This window comes from Piliocolobus tephrosceles, chromosome 21 (assembly GCF_002776525.5).
Source record: "Piliocolobus tephrosceles isolate RC106 chromosome 21, ASM277652v3, whole genome shotgun sequence".
Classification (NCBI taxonomy): domain Eukaryota; kingdom Metazoa; phylum Chordata; class Mammalia; order Primates; family Cercopithecidae; genus Piliocolobus; species Piliocolobus tephrosceles.
The window spans coordinates 17,347,355-17,362,519 of NC_045454.1; the positions used below are offsets into that span (position 1 = coordinate 17,347,355).

Genomic DNA, 15,165 nt, shown 5'->3' on the forward strand with positions numbered 1-15,165 from the left:
TGTGTGTGTGTAAGATGGTGAGGGGACAGGCAGATGCTGGTGGCTGTGTGCGCATGCGCACACGTGTGTGTGTGTGTGTGTGTGTGTGTGTGTGTGTGTGTGTGTGTAAGATGGTGAGGGGACAGGCAGATGCTGGTGGCTTTGCGCACTCCCTCAGGTGCCCTGGGCTGTCTGATTCATACTGGGTTACCTCAGTATTGGGCCATGGGAGTGACATGGGGGCCAGAGCACGGCTACCTTGATGCTCGCTCAGTCAGGAGTGACTGGGGGTGGAGGGGCCACCTCCCCCAAGCATGAGTGTCCTGAGTTTGGGGTCTGGCCTGCGCTTAGGCCAGGGAGCTCTGCTTCCCCAGATTGGGGTCTGTGGGGACATGGCCGCATCTCTCTGCTCAGAATGGATCCCTGAGAGCAGGGCTCCACGCCACCCTTGCTGGCCTTACCCTTTGCCGAGTGGGCAGAGCAGCCAGAGGGCCTCAGAGCTCGGTGTCCTCAGGGAAGGGGCTGGTGTGGAATCCCCTCCCACCCTGACTAGCTCCTCTCTTGTCTTGCAGACTGTGCCCTGTCCACGGCGCCTCCTGCATGTCCTGCTGCCCTGAGCTGTCCCGAGCTAGGTGACAGCGTGCCACGCTGCCACCATGAACGAGGTGTCTGTCATCAAAGAAGGCTGGCTCCACAAGCGCGGTAAGAGGCCGCTTTTGCCCGCCAGATTGCTTCCTTCTCCCACGCTGGCTCCTCGTGGAAGCTGTGCCCCAAGAGGCAGAGGCAGAGGGTCTTACCAGCCTGAGGAGCCAGCATTCCGCAGCCCCAGGCCCACAGCTGCTTATGCCCCTGTTCCATGGACTCCTTCAGCGGTCACCTGGGCAGGAGAGTGGGGATCTGCCTGTGCGTGAGTGATCTCATTCATAGCCCATTTTATAGATGAAGAAACTGAGGGCCAGAGAGGGGAAGTCATGTCACTGAAGTAACACAGTGAGGCAATATTCAGGATTCATTCAGTTAGCAAGTATTCACTGACTGTGGGCTGTGCCAGGTAGCCCTGGGCTCCAGGACACAGTGGTCTTCTGATGGAGCTTACGTTCCACTGGGGGTGGAGCAGACAGTAAATAAGTAGACATGGAATGTTGGGATGGCAAGTGCTGGGGTGAAAAGTGGGAACTGTGAGTGAGGGCAATGGGCTGGGGGCGGGAGGACCTGGAGAGGCTGCCCTGAGGAGACGTCAGTGATCAGAGGCCTGGAGCCTGGAGGAGGTGAGGCACTGGCTGGACAAGGGTGTCCCAGGGAGAGAGACAGCAAGGACGGAGGCTCCCAGGTGGGGATGTGCCTGGTGTTTTCTGGTAACAGCGTGGCTGGAGCAGTGTGAGTGAGGGCGAGCTGGGGGAGGCAAGCAGGGGAGCAACGCAGGATCCAGCCGTGTCGCATCCGCAGGCCATGGAAAAGGACCTTGGCTTTGGCACTCCAGACAAGAGCAACTCTGTGATGTCGTGAGCCGATGCATGACCTAATCCATTTGTACTAGTGGGAAGCTGAGGTCCCCTTTTAGTGAAGTTAGGACAGGGAAGAGACCCTTTTTGACCCCAGGGCTGTTTGTCCCCAAGTGGCTGCCAAGCAAGACTGGGAGGCAGATGGGGAGAAGTGCCACGTGCTGAGAGACGACTTTGTCCCGGGCCAGCTTCCGTGAGCCTCCCCCTGGGAGGAAGGGCCCCAGGTGTGGGGGTGGCTGCCCTGTGAGCACTTGCATTCATTCAGCAAACACGAGCTGAGCAGCGCCTATGGGCCAGGCACTGTTCTAGGTCCCGGGGTCCAGCAGTGAGCCAAACAGGCAAACATCCCATCCTCGTGTTGGTATCTTGGGCGCTGATGGGGTGGCAGACAGCTCACAGGCAGACAAGCGTGTCACACGGTGGCGTGAGCCATGGAGGTAAAACAAGCAACGTGAGGATGGGAGGGCCTGAAGCAGGCAGGGCGGCCAGAGGGGCTTCGCTGAGAAGGGGGCATCTGAATACAGGCCTGAAGGAAGTTGGGGAGTGAGCCTCACAGTTATGCCAGAGGCGACAGCCAGTGAGTCCTGAGGGGCTAAGTGATCTTGTTCAGAGAGCAGCAGGAGGCTGACGGCGCTGGCGCTGCAGGCATCAGGAAGAGCCGTGCATCCTGCACTGTACCAGCCTGCAGACAGGGAGCAGCGATGAGGGATGGAGACCCCTCCCTGGGAGCAGTCTCCGCACCTGACTGAGCAGAGGAGATTGGTGTCCTGCTGCTCTTTCTGGACAGAGATGGCTTTCAAGGTCCCTTGGCCTAGTCCCCCAGCCTGAGCCTGGAGTTTGGGGTTGTCGATGGAGCTTCCTGAGCCTTGGCAGCTATCAAGGTTCTAACCTTGGTTCGCTGCTTCCTCTTGGTGTAACTGTGGGCGAGCCATGTCACCTCGCTGAGCCTTGGTTTCACATCCGTAAGGTGGGTTAACGAGCCAGACCTCTGATGTCATCAGCTCCACGAGGGTAGGCATTTTCATGAGGCTTCTTCACAGTGGTATCCCCAGCATGTCTAAAAATGGTGGGCATATAGTAGGCACTCAGTAAATGGTTGAATGAATGTTTGGCATGGTGTGTGGGTGGTATGCTAGTACACAGGGTCATGGGCTCCTGTCCCCGTGGCCTGCACGTGCAGAGGCTGTGGCTCACTAGGCTGGACTGTGAGAGCCTTGGGATGGGTGCGGAACTGTCGGAGGGGCAGGGGTTACTGATGGCATTAAATGAGTCTTGGCCTCTCTTGGGTCTTCAGTGTCCCCATTTATGTTACAAGGGGCCAGATGACCCAGCCGCAGGCCTGCCCTGTCATCTGGGATGGCCTAACTCTGACACACCTGTCTCAGGTTTGTACCCTACACACACGCATGTGCACACCTGCACTCTTCGGCCTTTCTAGTGCCCATGTTTCTGAGTAGCTGCTGGCAGAGGTGGGCAAGGTGAGGTGGGCCCTGGGGTGCCCGACCTTGGGGTGATATATTCTATATTTAACTTTTTGAGGAAGCAGCTGCACCATTTTATATTCCCACCAGCAGTCCATGAGGGTGTCAGTTTATATCCTTGCCAACACTTGTTTTTTTTCATTACAGCCATCCTTGGGCATGTAAAGTTGTACCTCATTGTTTGTGTGTGTGTGTGTGTGTGTGTGTGTGTGTGTGTTTTCTTTTTTCGAGACAGAGTCTTGCTCTGTCTTCCAGGCTGGAGTGCAGTGGTGCGATCTCAGCTCACTGTATCCTCCGCCTCCTGAGTTCAAATGATTCTCAGGCCGCAGCCTCCCAAGCACTGGGACTATAGGTGTGCACCACCATGCCCGGCTAACTTTTGTATTTTCAGTAGAGATGGGATTTGACCGTGTTGACCAGGCTGGTCTTGAACTCCTGGCCTCAAGTGATCTGCCTGCCTCGACCTCCCTAAGTGCTGGGATTACAGGTGTAAGCCACCGCACCTGGCCTTCATTGTGATTTTGATTTATGTTTGCCGGATGACTAATGATGCTGAACATCTTTTCATCTTTCTGTTGACCATTTGTGTATCTTTGGAGGAATGTCTATTTGAGTCCTTTGCTCATTTTAAAATCAGGCTGTTTGTTTTTTTGTTGTTGGCATTGTAAGAGTTCCTTATGTATTCTGGTTAATAGACTCTTATTAGATTTCCAAGTATTTCCACCCCTTCTGTAGGATATCTTTTTACTTTCCTGACAGTGTCCTTTCATGCACAGAGGTTTTTAATTTTGATGAGTTCACTTTAAGTTTTTCTTTTGTTGCTTGTGCATTTGGTGTCATCTAAGAATTCATTGCCAAATTTAAAGTAATGAGATTTACTCGTATGTATTCTTAGACGGTTTTTGTAGTTTTAGCTCTTAGATTCAGGTCAATTGATTTTGAGTTTATTTTTGTATATGGTTTGTAGTGTGAAGTAGGGGTCCAACTCCATTCTTCTGAATGTGGATACCCAGTTGCCTGAGTTTCTTCATCTGCAGAATAGGGATAAGATTGTGTGGATAGGCTACTCTGGGCACATTGCCTATGGGTCACTGTTCCCTGCTCCGCAAGGAACAGTATTTAAATTAACAAAAAAAATTGTAAGGATATTTTTTCTTCTAGGTTTCTTTTCTTTCGTTTTGAAAAAATGTAGTCTCTTTGTTGAAGAAACTATTCTTACCCATTGAATGATCTTGGCACCTGTATTGAAAAATCAATTGAGTATAGATATTTGAGTTTATTTTTTGGCTCTGAATTCTCTTCCATTGGTCTGTATGGGTGTCCTTATACTGCACTGTTTTGATTACTGTAGCTTTATATAGTAAATTTGAAATTGGAAAGTATTTAACTTTATTCTTCTTTTTCAGTATTATTTTGGCTTTTTGAGGCCTTTTGAAATTCCACGTGAATGTGAGGATTGACTTTTCTTTTTTTTTTTTTCTTTTTTTTGAGACAGAGTCTCACTCTGTCGCCCAGGCTGGAGTGCAGTGGCCGGATCTCAGCCCACTGCATGCTCCGTCTCCCGGGTTTACGCCATTCTCCTGCTTCAGCCTCCTGAGTAGCTGTGACTACAGGCGCCCACCACCTCGCCTGGCTAGTTTTTTGTGTTTTTTTAGTAGAGACGGGGTTTCACCGTGTTAGCCAGGATGGTCTCGATCTTCTGACCTCGTGATCCACCCGTTTCGGCCTCCCAAAGTGCTGGGATTACAGGCTTGAGCCACCGTGCCCAGCCTGACTTTTCTATTTCTGAAAAAAGAAAAAGCCTGTTGGAATTTTGATAGGGTTGGCATTGAATCTGTATATTTCTTTGGGTAGTATTGCCATCTTAACAATATTGTCTTCTCATCCATGAACATAGGATATCTTTACATTTATGTAGATCTCTAATTTCTTTAAACAATGTTTTTTAGTATACAAGCCCTTCACCCCCTTGGTTAAGTATTTTTTTGGAGGCTTTTGTAAATTATTATTATTATTATTATTATTTTTAAAAGCTAGGGTCTTGCTCTGTCACCAGACTGGACTGCAGTGGCACCATCATGGCTTCAATTTCCTGGACTCCGGTGATTCTCCCATTTCAGCCTCCTGAGTAGCTGGGACTTCAGACACACGCCACCATTCCCGGCTAATTAAAAGAATTTTTTTGTGGAGACCGGATCTCACTATGTTGCCCAGGCTGGTCTCAAACTCCAGACTTAAACCTGCCTCAGCCTCCCAAAGTACTAGGATTTTACAGGTGGGAGCCACTGTGCTGGCCTTTAATAGCAATGTTGAGGTAAAATTGATGCACTACATTATTCATCTATTTAAAGTATACAGTTCAGTGGCTTTTGGTGTATTCAGAGTTGTGCATCTGTCACCATAGTCAGTCTGTTTTTGTTTTTGGTTTTTTTGAGACGGAGTTTCACTCTTGTTGCCCAGGCTGGAGTGCAATGGTGCAATCTTGGCTCACTGCAACCTCCACCTCCCGGGTTCAAGGAGTCTCTGCCTCAGCCTCACAAGTAGCTGGGATTACAGGCGTGCACCACCACGCCTGGCTAATTTTGTATTTTTAGTAGAGACGGGATTTCTCCATGTTGGTCAGGCTGGTCTTGAACTCCCGACCTCAGGTGATCCACCTGCCTTGGCCTCCCAAAGTGCTGGGATTACAGGCGTGAGCCACCACGCCAGGCCCTACTTTTCATCTGTGTAGATTTGCCTATTCTTGACATTTTGTATAAATGAAATCATAATGATATGTGGTCCCTTTGTGACTGGCTTTTTTCACTCAGCATGAGTTATGGTTCCTCCACATGGCAGCACGTCTCAGTACTTCATTTCTTTTTATGACAGAATGGTTTTCCGTTGTATGGATCTGCCACGTTTTGTTTATCCATTCGTTGTTGATGGACATTAGGGTTGTTTCCACTTGATGGCTTTTATGGATAATGCTGTTGCGGACATTTGTGTGTAAGGTTTTGTGTTTCACCATCTCCTTTTAATCCTTAGCAGCTCTCTAAGGAGTGGGTTCGTGTGTGTGTGTGTGTGTGTGTGTGTGTGTGTGTAGGGTGCTTGGATATTCGTGGTGAAGAACAGTTGGAAGGAATCAAGGGGTGCTGGGAGGGTGTGGCAGCAGTGCCACCCCACCTGGCACAGAGGTGTTTTGGCATTTGATCTACCTGCACAGCTTTATTGGTGAGTCCCAGCCTGTGGGATTTGGCCTTACAGGGCCACAGGGCAAGTGTGTTTGGAAGCCGGGGCCTCCCCTGGGACTAGGCCAGGAGCTGGCACAGACAGCTTGCTCCTGGCCACACGCTGAGGCAACTGGTGCCCCAGGGCACTGCTGTTGGCACCTTCCTGCCAGGCATGACCTGTGGATCACCTGGGCTCAGCCCAGCGCCCCAGCCTGCGTCAGCAGGGGCCACCTGGAGGGCTCCTCCGGGAGAGGCATTCTCGTGTGTCCCCTGCACTCCCCCGCCCCGTGGTACCCCTCGTGAGTCACCATCACACTGGGCCTCCTGCCACCCACCTGGGACATCGCTCAACCTTGTCCTAACCTCTCTCCCTCCCCTCCTGCCTCATTTCAGGTGAATACATCAAGACCTGGAGGCCACGGTACTTCCTTCTGAAGAGCGATGGCTCCTTCATTGGGTACAAGGAGAGGCCCGAGGCCCCTGATCAGACCCTTCCCCCCTTAAACAACTTCTCTGTAGCAGGTGTGTCTTGGGATGAGTGAGTGGGTCAGTGTTCTGGTGCTCACAGAATGGCTGGCAGGTCTTAGGGGCTCGTGGGACTTGGTCATTGAGCCTTGGGCCTCTCCTGGGCCTGCCTGCCCTTGGATCCATTTTCGCCCTTCCCCTGCTCTCCCTCCTTGTTAGCTGGCCAGGTGGGGCTGTCCTGTGGGGAGATGCAGAGTGGGAGGGAGAGAGAAGCCAGGGCACTTGCCCACACCCAGCCGCATGCATCGCCTCCTTGTGGTGCCAGCTTCTGTCGGCCAGGCCTTGGGATCCCCAGCTGGTGGCCGGTGCGTCCCATCCTGCGCTTTGGTGACAGCCTCCATCTTCTGTCCCTCGGACGTAGAGGGGTCGCAGCTTCCCACTCAGCCAGTCACAGGGCTGGCCTCGCAACATCTGTCCCTCCGTGATACCCAAAGGGATGCCTTCCAACCAGACCCTGGCGGTGAAGTTTCACAAGCCCCAAGCCCTTGACTGAGCCTTGGAGAATACAGTCCTATCGATACCCCTGCCCCTTTCCTCCTCCTTCCTTCCTTGCTGACCTGATGGGTCACCATGTCCTGTTGTTCTGCCTGCTAAGAACGTTACAGAGGCACCCCCATCTCCACCGCCAGGGCCTTAGCTCAGACCACCGTCCTCTCCTGCCATGCTCTGGAACCCAGCATCCGTCCCATGCTGCTCTGCGTGAAGCCTTTTCCTGGTTGCTCTCCACGTGTGCTGGTGACCCTGACACATCTGTTCCCAGCCTCAGTGTCTCGCTAGAACTCACAGCCTGTCCCAGGCTGCTCCTTGGACACGTCTCCCCGAGTGTCTTCTAGGTCCCTCATACCTGCCACATCCCAACCTGACCGTCAGGCCTCTCCCAGCTTTCTATTCCTGTCTCCGTCTCATGGACAGCAGGCCAAGAGGCCTGGGCCTGGTCCTCAGTGCCCTCTCCCCATGGCCTATCTGCAGGGCTCCACTTTGGTGTGGCCCCATCCTCCGTAGCTGCCTGCCCACCTCCCTGGCCTTCTGACCTTCAGTCTCACCCTCTACATGGCAACCAGAGGGATCAGTCTCAATCTGTTTGTGTCCTATCTAAAGCCTTCTGGGGCTCCCTGCTGCCCAGAGGACAAAGTCCAGATTCTTTCCCATGGCCTCCAAAGCCCTGCCCGGATGGCCCCAGCCCACCTCTCCAGGCCTGTCTCTCACTTACCCCTCCTTACCCTTGGAGCAGAATTGGCCACCCGCTGAGGATGTTGAACCTCCTCTCACCTCTGGGCATCTGTTCTCCATGTACCCTCTAAGTTCCCTTTTCCTTCAGGGCTTAGTTCAGAGAAGCCGCTTCCTCTGAGCAGTCCTCCCATCCCCCAGGCTGGGTTGGATGCTGCCTCTTGGCTTCTGCACACCTCTGGGCTTGTCCCCGTCACGGCCCTGTCTGTGCAGCCATCACTCTCTGGTGGGCTCCTCTCCTTCCACACACACACTAGACCCCGAGCCCCGTGAGGGCAGGGCTAGGGCTGTCTCAGTCCCTAGAGTGTCCCCAGCACCATCTGGCATGGGGCTGGGCCTGTGGGAGGTGGCTCGGGCACTTCGGGCTGCAGGCTGGCAGGGCTGTCCCCTCAGCCCGCTGCTGTCTGCTCCCTCTGCCTGCAGAATGCCAGCTGATGAAGACCGAGAGGCCACGGCCCAACACCTTCGTCATACGCTGCCTGCAGTGGACCACAGTCATCGAGAGGACCTTCCACGTGGATTCTCCAGACGAGAGGTGAGTCTGGGCCTCTGTGTGGCTACCCTTGAGAGGGACCAAGCCTGGTGTGAGGAGGAAAGGTACAGATGGAGAGATTTTCCCTGGGACCCTACATAGGGGTTTCCAGTCTGCACTTCTGGGGGGGGGGGGTCTCCCCAGCTGGGGCTGTGAAGAGCTGGAGTTCTTAGTCTGAAGACCCTACTCTGCCCTCAGACTTGCGGGTGCATTGGAATCACAGGCAGAGTTCATGAAAAGTCTAGACCGCTGGGCCTCGTTTCAAAACCTGTGACTACCTAGAGATCTGCCCAGGGTCAGGGAACTACATTCTTTTTTTTTTTTTTTTTTGAGATGGAGTTTCTCTCTTGTTGCCCAAGCTGGAATGAAGTGGCACGATCTCGGCTCATTGCAACCTCCACCTCCCAGGTTCAAGCGATTCTCCTGCCTCAACCTCCCGAGTAGCTAGGATTACAGGCGTGTGCCACTATGCCCAGCTTAGTTTTTGTATTTTTAGTAGAAAAAGGGCTTCTCCATGTTAGCCAGGCTGGTCTCAAAACTCTTGACCTCAGGTGATCTGCCTGCCTCGGCCTACCAAAGTGCTGGGATTACAGGTGCGAGCCACCGTACCCGACCCTCTATTTTTATTTTTATTTTTCGAGACAGAGTCTTCCTCTGTTGTCTAGGCTGGAGTGCAGTGGCACCGTCTCAGCTCACTGCAACCTCCGCCTCCCAGGTTCAAGTGATTCTCCTGCCTCAGCCTCCCGAGTAGCTGGGATTACAGGCACACACCACCACACCTGGCTAATTTTTGTATTTTTAGTAGAGACTGGATTTTACCATGTTGGCCAGACTGGTCTCAAACTTCTGGCCTCAAGTGATCTGCCTGCCTCTGCCTCCAAAGTGCTGAGATTACAGGCATGAGCTATCCTGCCTGGCAGGAACTACGTTGTTAATGAGCATCTCTATTGATTTTGAGGCAGCTGGTCCAGAGTGTCATTTTAAAAAAATCAATTTAGTCATCAGAAGAGATGATAAAGACTCATCTGTTTCAAAACTAAAACATGGTAAGGTGGAGCTTCCCCCACCCTGTCCTTTCCGTCCACCTTCCCGCCCCCCAGTTAATCACTGTTCTTACGTGCCCTCGAAGAGCAGAGGGAGACCTTTGTGCCCTTTTTTTTTTTTAATACAAAAGGTCGCATTGTACATGCTTCTGGACTTGCTTTTCCCTTAGTGTACCTTGGAGAATTTGCCTTGATATATGGAGAGATGCGGCTGCTTTGTTTCATGTTTTGCTTTCCCTTTTTCTTGGACAGTTGGATATGCGTGTCCCAGGTGTGTTTATTTAGCTGTTCTTTATTGTGATGCTGGGGGTTGCTTCCGGCCTTTGGCTCATTATAAGCAATGCTGCAGTGAAATAGCCGTGTCTGTCTTGTTCGATGTGTGCACAGGTAGACCTGTGTGACGAGTGCTTAGATGCAGGATTGCCGAGTCACTGGGAAAATGAGTTTGTAGTTTTGCGATGTTTCCATTAGGCGATGTCTGAGAGTGCCCCCATGGCCTTGTGTTTTCAAACATTTGGATTTGTACCAGTCTGAACAGTGGAAAAATTCAGCACTTTGGGGTGTTTAACTTTCCTTTCTTTCTCTGTGGGTGAGTTTGACCCTCAAGGGCCATGTGAGTTTCCTATTCTGAACTGTCTATATTGTCTGTTTTTCTGTTGGATAGTTGGTCTTTTTCTTATTTATGTATTAGCTCTTTATAGATTAAGGAGCTTAGTCCTTTGTAATCAGTGGGAAATGTTTTTTTTTCCCCACTTTGTCCTTTTGGGCTTCACTTTGAGAAACAGTCTTCTAGCTTATCTATGGGGTAAGGTTTCAGCAGACCTTCTGGAGAGCCCTAAAATAGTGCGGTCCAAGAACACTTCCGGCTATTGTGGAAATGCCCTGTGTCTGTACTGTCCAGTAGGCACCTTTGCCGATTGCCTGTGCCAATTGCCTGTGCTGACTGCTTGTGCCGATTGAGCATTTGAAATACAGCCACCAAGGAATGGATTTTTTTAGTTTATTTTAATTGATTTAAATAGCCACATATGGCTAGTGGCTACCTTCTTGGACAGTACAGCTCAGGAGCCTACAGTATCATGAGACTTGTTACTATAATCTATACTATAATTATCGTTGCATATCCTCCCAAGGTAAAAAATATACTTGCCCCACTGAGGGGAACAAAATTACCGTTTCAAGCCAGCTGAGGTGCTACTCAGTTGAAAACTATGGACCAAAACATGAATGGCCAATAAAAACAGATCAAAACCAGTAGGTGTATAGGTCCTGGGTGTTGGGGGCTGGGTTTTGAAGACTGGATAGGTATTGGCCACGGAGATAGCAAGGAAAAAAGTTCAGAAGGGACAGCATATGCAAAGGCCTGGAGGTGAAATAGCTCATGCATTCCAGCCACCACAGGGGTTTCTGTGTCACTAGAGAACCAAGGGGCCAGGAGTGTTGGAAGAGGGGAAGTGGAGGCCCTGGAAGCTGGAGAGCTCAGCCAAGGCCTTGGACTCCAGTTGGAGATCCCCACAGGGCTTGGCAGGTGCTTAATAAATTGGGATTTGTCCCAGGGTTGTTACATGATGCAGGGGGATGATAAACAGGAGCGGCTGATGCAGCAGTACCTGGCATAGTTTGCCAGCCTGGAATGGGAGCGGGGAGCCAGCAAAGTGTTTTAGTAGGCAGGAGAGATGGTCTTGTTTCCATTTTCACAAGACGACGTGCCCTTTCCTTTACCCAGATTCTGTAGGCTGGAGAGCCCCACCTGCCTTTTCTTCTTGGTACCTGCTGCTGTTGCCAAAGAGAAAACTGCCGGAACTACTAAGAGACCAGGTCCCAGATTTCTGACCTTAACTCTGGATGGGTGGAGGGGGTGAGCCAGAAACCCAGCAAGAGGGAGGCCCCCTCCACCCTGCTCCTGGCTGACTGATGCTGTCCTCACAGCTCTGGCCCACATAGGCTGATGTCAGCTGGCCTCTCTTAAGCCTGGAGAGGGAGGCAGGGGTCGCAGGGTAGGTGGGTGCTGGTTGGTGACTGCTTGTTGGCGAGGTGCTGCAGCGCCTCCTCACTGGGCTCCTGGTTGCCTCTCCAGCTTGCGAGACCGTCCTCCCTGTCCCCCACTTCACTGCAGACGTGTTTCACTTGGAGAAAAGTTGAAAGAATAGTATAATGAATGGACATCCAGGTGCCCCACTCCTAGACTCTGCAGGCCCGCATTCACCGTGTCTGCCTCATCTGGTTGTGTTTTATGCTGAACTTGAACTTGTGTTCTTACTCAGTGACATTTCTTAGTGTTTCAGTGGGCATCTCTAAGAATAAGGACTTTCTCCTACAGAATCATGATGCTGTCACTCCTGAGATGATTCTAATCTTTGTTTACTAGTAACTTCTCCTTATCCATGCCATACTAGAATTTCTTTAGTTACCTTTTGAAGGATATGCAACCTTTAGAACATTGTTTTTCAAACCCGGATTCATTCAAGGTACATGTCTCTTTGACTTGTTTTATTTAATCTAGTCCAGCCCTTTGTCTTTTTTTTTCCTCCCCAAGACATTGATTTTTTATTTATTTATTATTTTTTTTAACAAGCCAGGCTAGTTGTCTTGTAGAATGTCACACCTTCTGGGTGTGTCATATTATTTTCTTTTGGTGTTGTTTACTTTTGTTCTCCATGTCTGTATTTCTTGTAAACTAGAATTAGGCCTGGAACAGGGTTGACAAACTAGGGCCCTGCCTTCCATTTTTGTAAATAAAGTTTTATTGGAACATGACCATGTCCATTTGTTCATGAATAGTCTGACTGCTTTTGGCTTACTATGGCTGAGTTAAGTAGTTGTGACAAAGACTGGCTTGCAAAGCCTAAAAAATTTACATAATTGGCCCTTTTAAATTTTTAATTAAAATTTTTTAAATTTAAAACTTTTTTAAAAATTGAGATAAGTTCTTGCTCTGTTGCCCAGACTGGAGCACATTGGTGCAATCATAGCTCACTGCAGCCTCAAACTCCTGGGCTTAACTCATCCTTATGCCTCAGGATCCTGAGTAGCTGGGACTACAGGACTACTACCGGCTAATTTTTAAATTTTTTTGTGGAAACAGAGTCTTGCTGTGTTGTCCAGGCTGGTCTCAAACTCCTGGTCTCAAGCAATCCTCCCTCCTCAATCTCCCAAAGTGCTGGGATTATAGGTACAAACCACCACACCCCGCTTTCTGGTCCTTGATGAAAAAAGTTGGCAGACCCCTGGTCTTGGCAGGCAAGAATACTTAATAGTGCATCAGATGAGTATGATCCTTCTGTTGTTGTTGTTGTTGTTGTTGTGACAGGGTCTCTGTTGCCCAGGCTGCAGTGCAGTGGCAGAATCACGATTCACCACAGCCTCAATCTCCCGGATTTAGGTGATCCTCCCACCCCAGCCTCCCTAGTAGCTAGAACTACAGGCGCCTGCCACCACACCAGGCTAATGTTTGTATTTTTTGTAGAGACGGGGTTTCACCATGTTGCCCAGGCTGGTCTTGAACTCTGGGATCAAGTGATCCGCCCGTCTTAACCTCCCAGAGTGCTAAGATTACAGCCGTGAGCCACTGTGCCTGGCCATGTGTGATCTTTTTGATAGAAATCTTTTTTTTCTTTTTTTTTTCTCCTTCAAGACAAGAGTTTCACTCTTGTTGCCCAGGCTGGGGTACAATGGTGTGATCTTGGCTCACTGCAACATCTTCCTCCTGGGTTCAAGTGATTCTCATGCCTCAGCCTCCCTAGTAGCTGGGATGACAGGCACACGCCACCATGCCCAGCTCATTTTTTATTTTTAATAGAGATGGGTTTCTCCATGTTGGTCAGGCTGGTTTCGAACTCCTGACCTCAGGTGATCCGCCTGCCTCGGCCTCCCAAAATGCTGGCATTACAAGTGTGAGCCACCGTGCCTGGCCTTGATGTAAATCTTCTGTATTTTCTCTGCTTAGAACTCTGAATGGCTTTTACTCCCACTTAGAGTAAACTCCGAGGTCTGTGCTGTGTCCTGCAGAGTCCTGTATGATCCAGCGACCTCTCCAGAAGTGTTTCCTACCACAAGCACTCTCACTTAGCCAGCCACATGTCTTCCTTGCTGTTCCTTAAACATGCCCAGCACATCTCTTGCCTGAGGGCCTCAGCACTTGCTGTGGCATTTGTCTAAGGCCTTCTTCCCTGAGATGCCATCACAGCTCTCCCCGACTCCACGAGCTCTCTGCCCCAGTGCCGCCGCCCCGGTGTGTCCTGCCCTGCCTCCCTTCACTCTCTTGCCCTTCCCCAGCTGTGCTTTTCTTCACAGCACCTGTCCACCAAGTGGGGCATTTATATTTATTTATGTATCTGGCACACAAATGGGTGTTCAGTAAATGTTTGTTGGATGAAGAAAAAATAATTAAATTCTCTGAGCTAGATCCTGTTCCGAGGACTTTACATATATTAATGTATTTTATCCTCACAAGGAAGGCTGTCCGCACACAGAGAGGGCCCCAGATGCCTTCCAGCTGTAAATGCCCCTCCAGGTCGGGGAGGTGATGGTTAGGGGAGAGTCCCCACAGTCAGCCGTCACTCCCGAAGTGATGGGGACTTGCTTGTGCATGAAGGACAGCCCTGCCACCTCCGCTTCACCGAGCTTCTCTCTGGGGTGCCCCGCAGGATGGCCCAGGGCTGGGGTTCAGGCCCTGGATTCAGGCCAGCTGCCACGTCCCTCCCTCAGTGGGGCTCAGTTCCCTGGCTGTTAGGAGGCTCAGGGGAGGAAGTAAACGTGAAGGCACTGGCGCAGGGCCTGCCCATGGCAGCTTTTGGCACACGCAGCGCCAGTGACTTTCTTACCTCTCTCTCCTCTGCCAGCAGCATCTCTTTTGTGGAGGATGCTGGGGTCTCCTCTCACTACCCCCAGTCTGTAGCCTGCACAGCAGCTACTGACTTAAAACAGAAATCGGGACCTGTTCCCCCCTGACTAAAACCCTTCAGCGACTTCCTGTGGTGCTGAGGATAAGACCCAGATCTCTAACATGGTGGCATGTAGAGCCTGGAGTGGTCTGGGCTTGCCCTCCTCCCTGTCCTCATCTCCTTCACTCCCCTCTGTTGGCTCCAGCCATTCTGGCACCTGTGCGCCTTCCGCAGACACCCCAGCTTGCTCCTGCCCTGAGGTCTTCGCCACACAGTTGCCTCTGCCTGGGTTCCTTTCCCTCGCAATCCCCTGCCTCCTCCCCTCCGTTTCATTTATTTCACAGCTGTGTGCCAAGGGCCTGTTGTAGGCACTGGGGATGGCCATTGTTCAGGTCCTGGTTTAAACATCACCTCCTCAGGCCTCCTCTGACTGCCCTCTGAGAAGGAGTCTCCCTGTTTGGCCCCCACCTTGGAGCTTCTACACACTTGTCTTCCCCTTCAGGTCAGGAGCCCCGATGGGCTTGTCCCCTGCTGCATCCTCAGTGCCCTGAACAAGCCTGGTGCACAGAAACACTCCACATTTGCAGGCTGGCTGGGCGAACTCTCATGACAGCCTTCTGAGACCTCACTGTGCCGGCCACTGCTCTCAGCACTTTTATGTCCAGGGTCTCATTTCACCCTGATAGGACCCTCTAGTGCCTCACCCACCGAGGCACAGGAAGGGCATACAGCCTGCCCTGTGTTGCCTGCAGGAAGGGGCAGAGCTGGGATCCACGCCCAG

The 15,165-nt window shown here is 51.3% G+C and overlaps 1 protein-coding gene across 12 annotated transcripts in view; it reads left to right on the plus strand.

Annotated features, from left to right (window-relative positions):
* Nucleotides 1-15,165, plus strand: part of AKT2 (AKT serine/threonine kinase 2) — a 52,211-nt gene that overhangs the window by 19,376 nt on the left and 17,670 nt on the right. For all 12 annotated transcript variants that reach the window (XR_002735150.3, XM_023229446.3, XM_023229456.3 and 9 more), the window contains 3 exons: nt 552-681; nt 6,568-6,696; nt 8,350-8,461. Coding sequence is in view for 11 of the 12 variants with exons in the window: in XM_023229446.3 (XP_023085214.2) it covers nt 636-681; nt 6,568-6,696; nt 8,350-8,461 (287 nt within the window). In the remaining variant the exon portion in view is untranslated. The remainder of the gene's footprint in view (nt 1-551; nt 682-6,567; nt 6,697-8,349; nt 8,462-15,165) is intronic.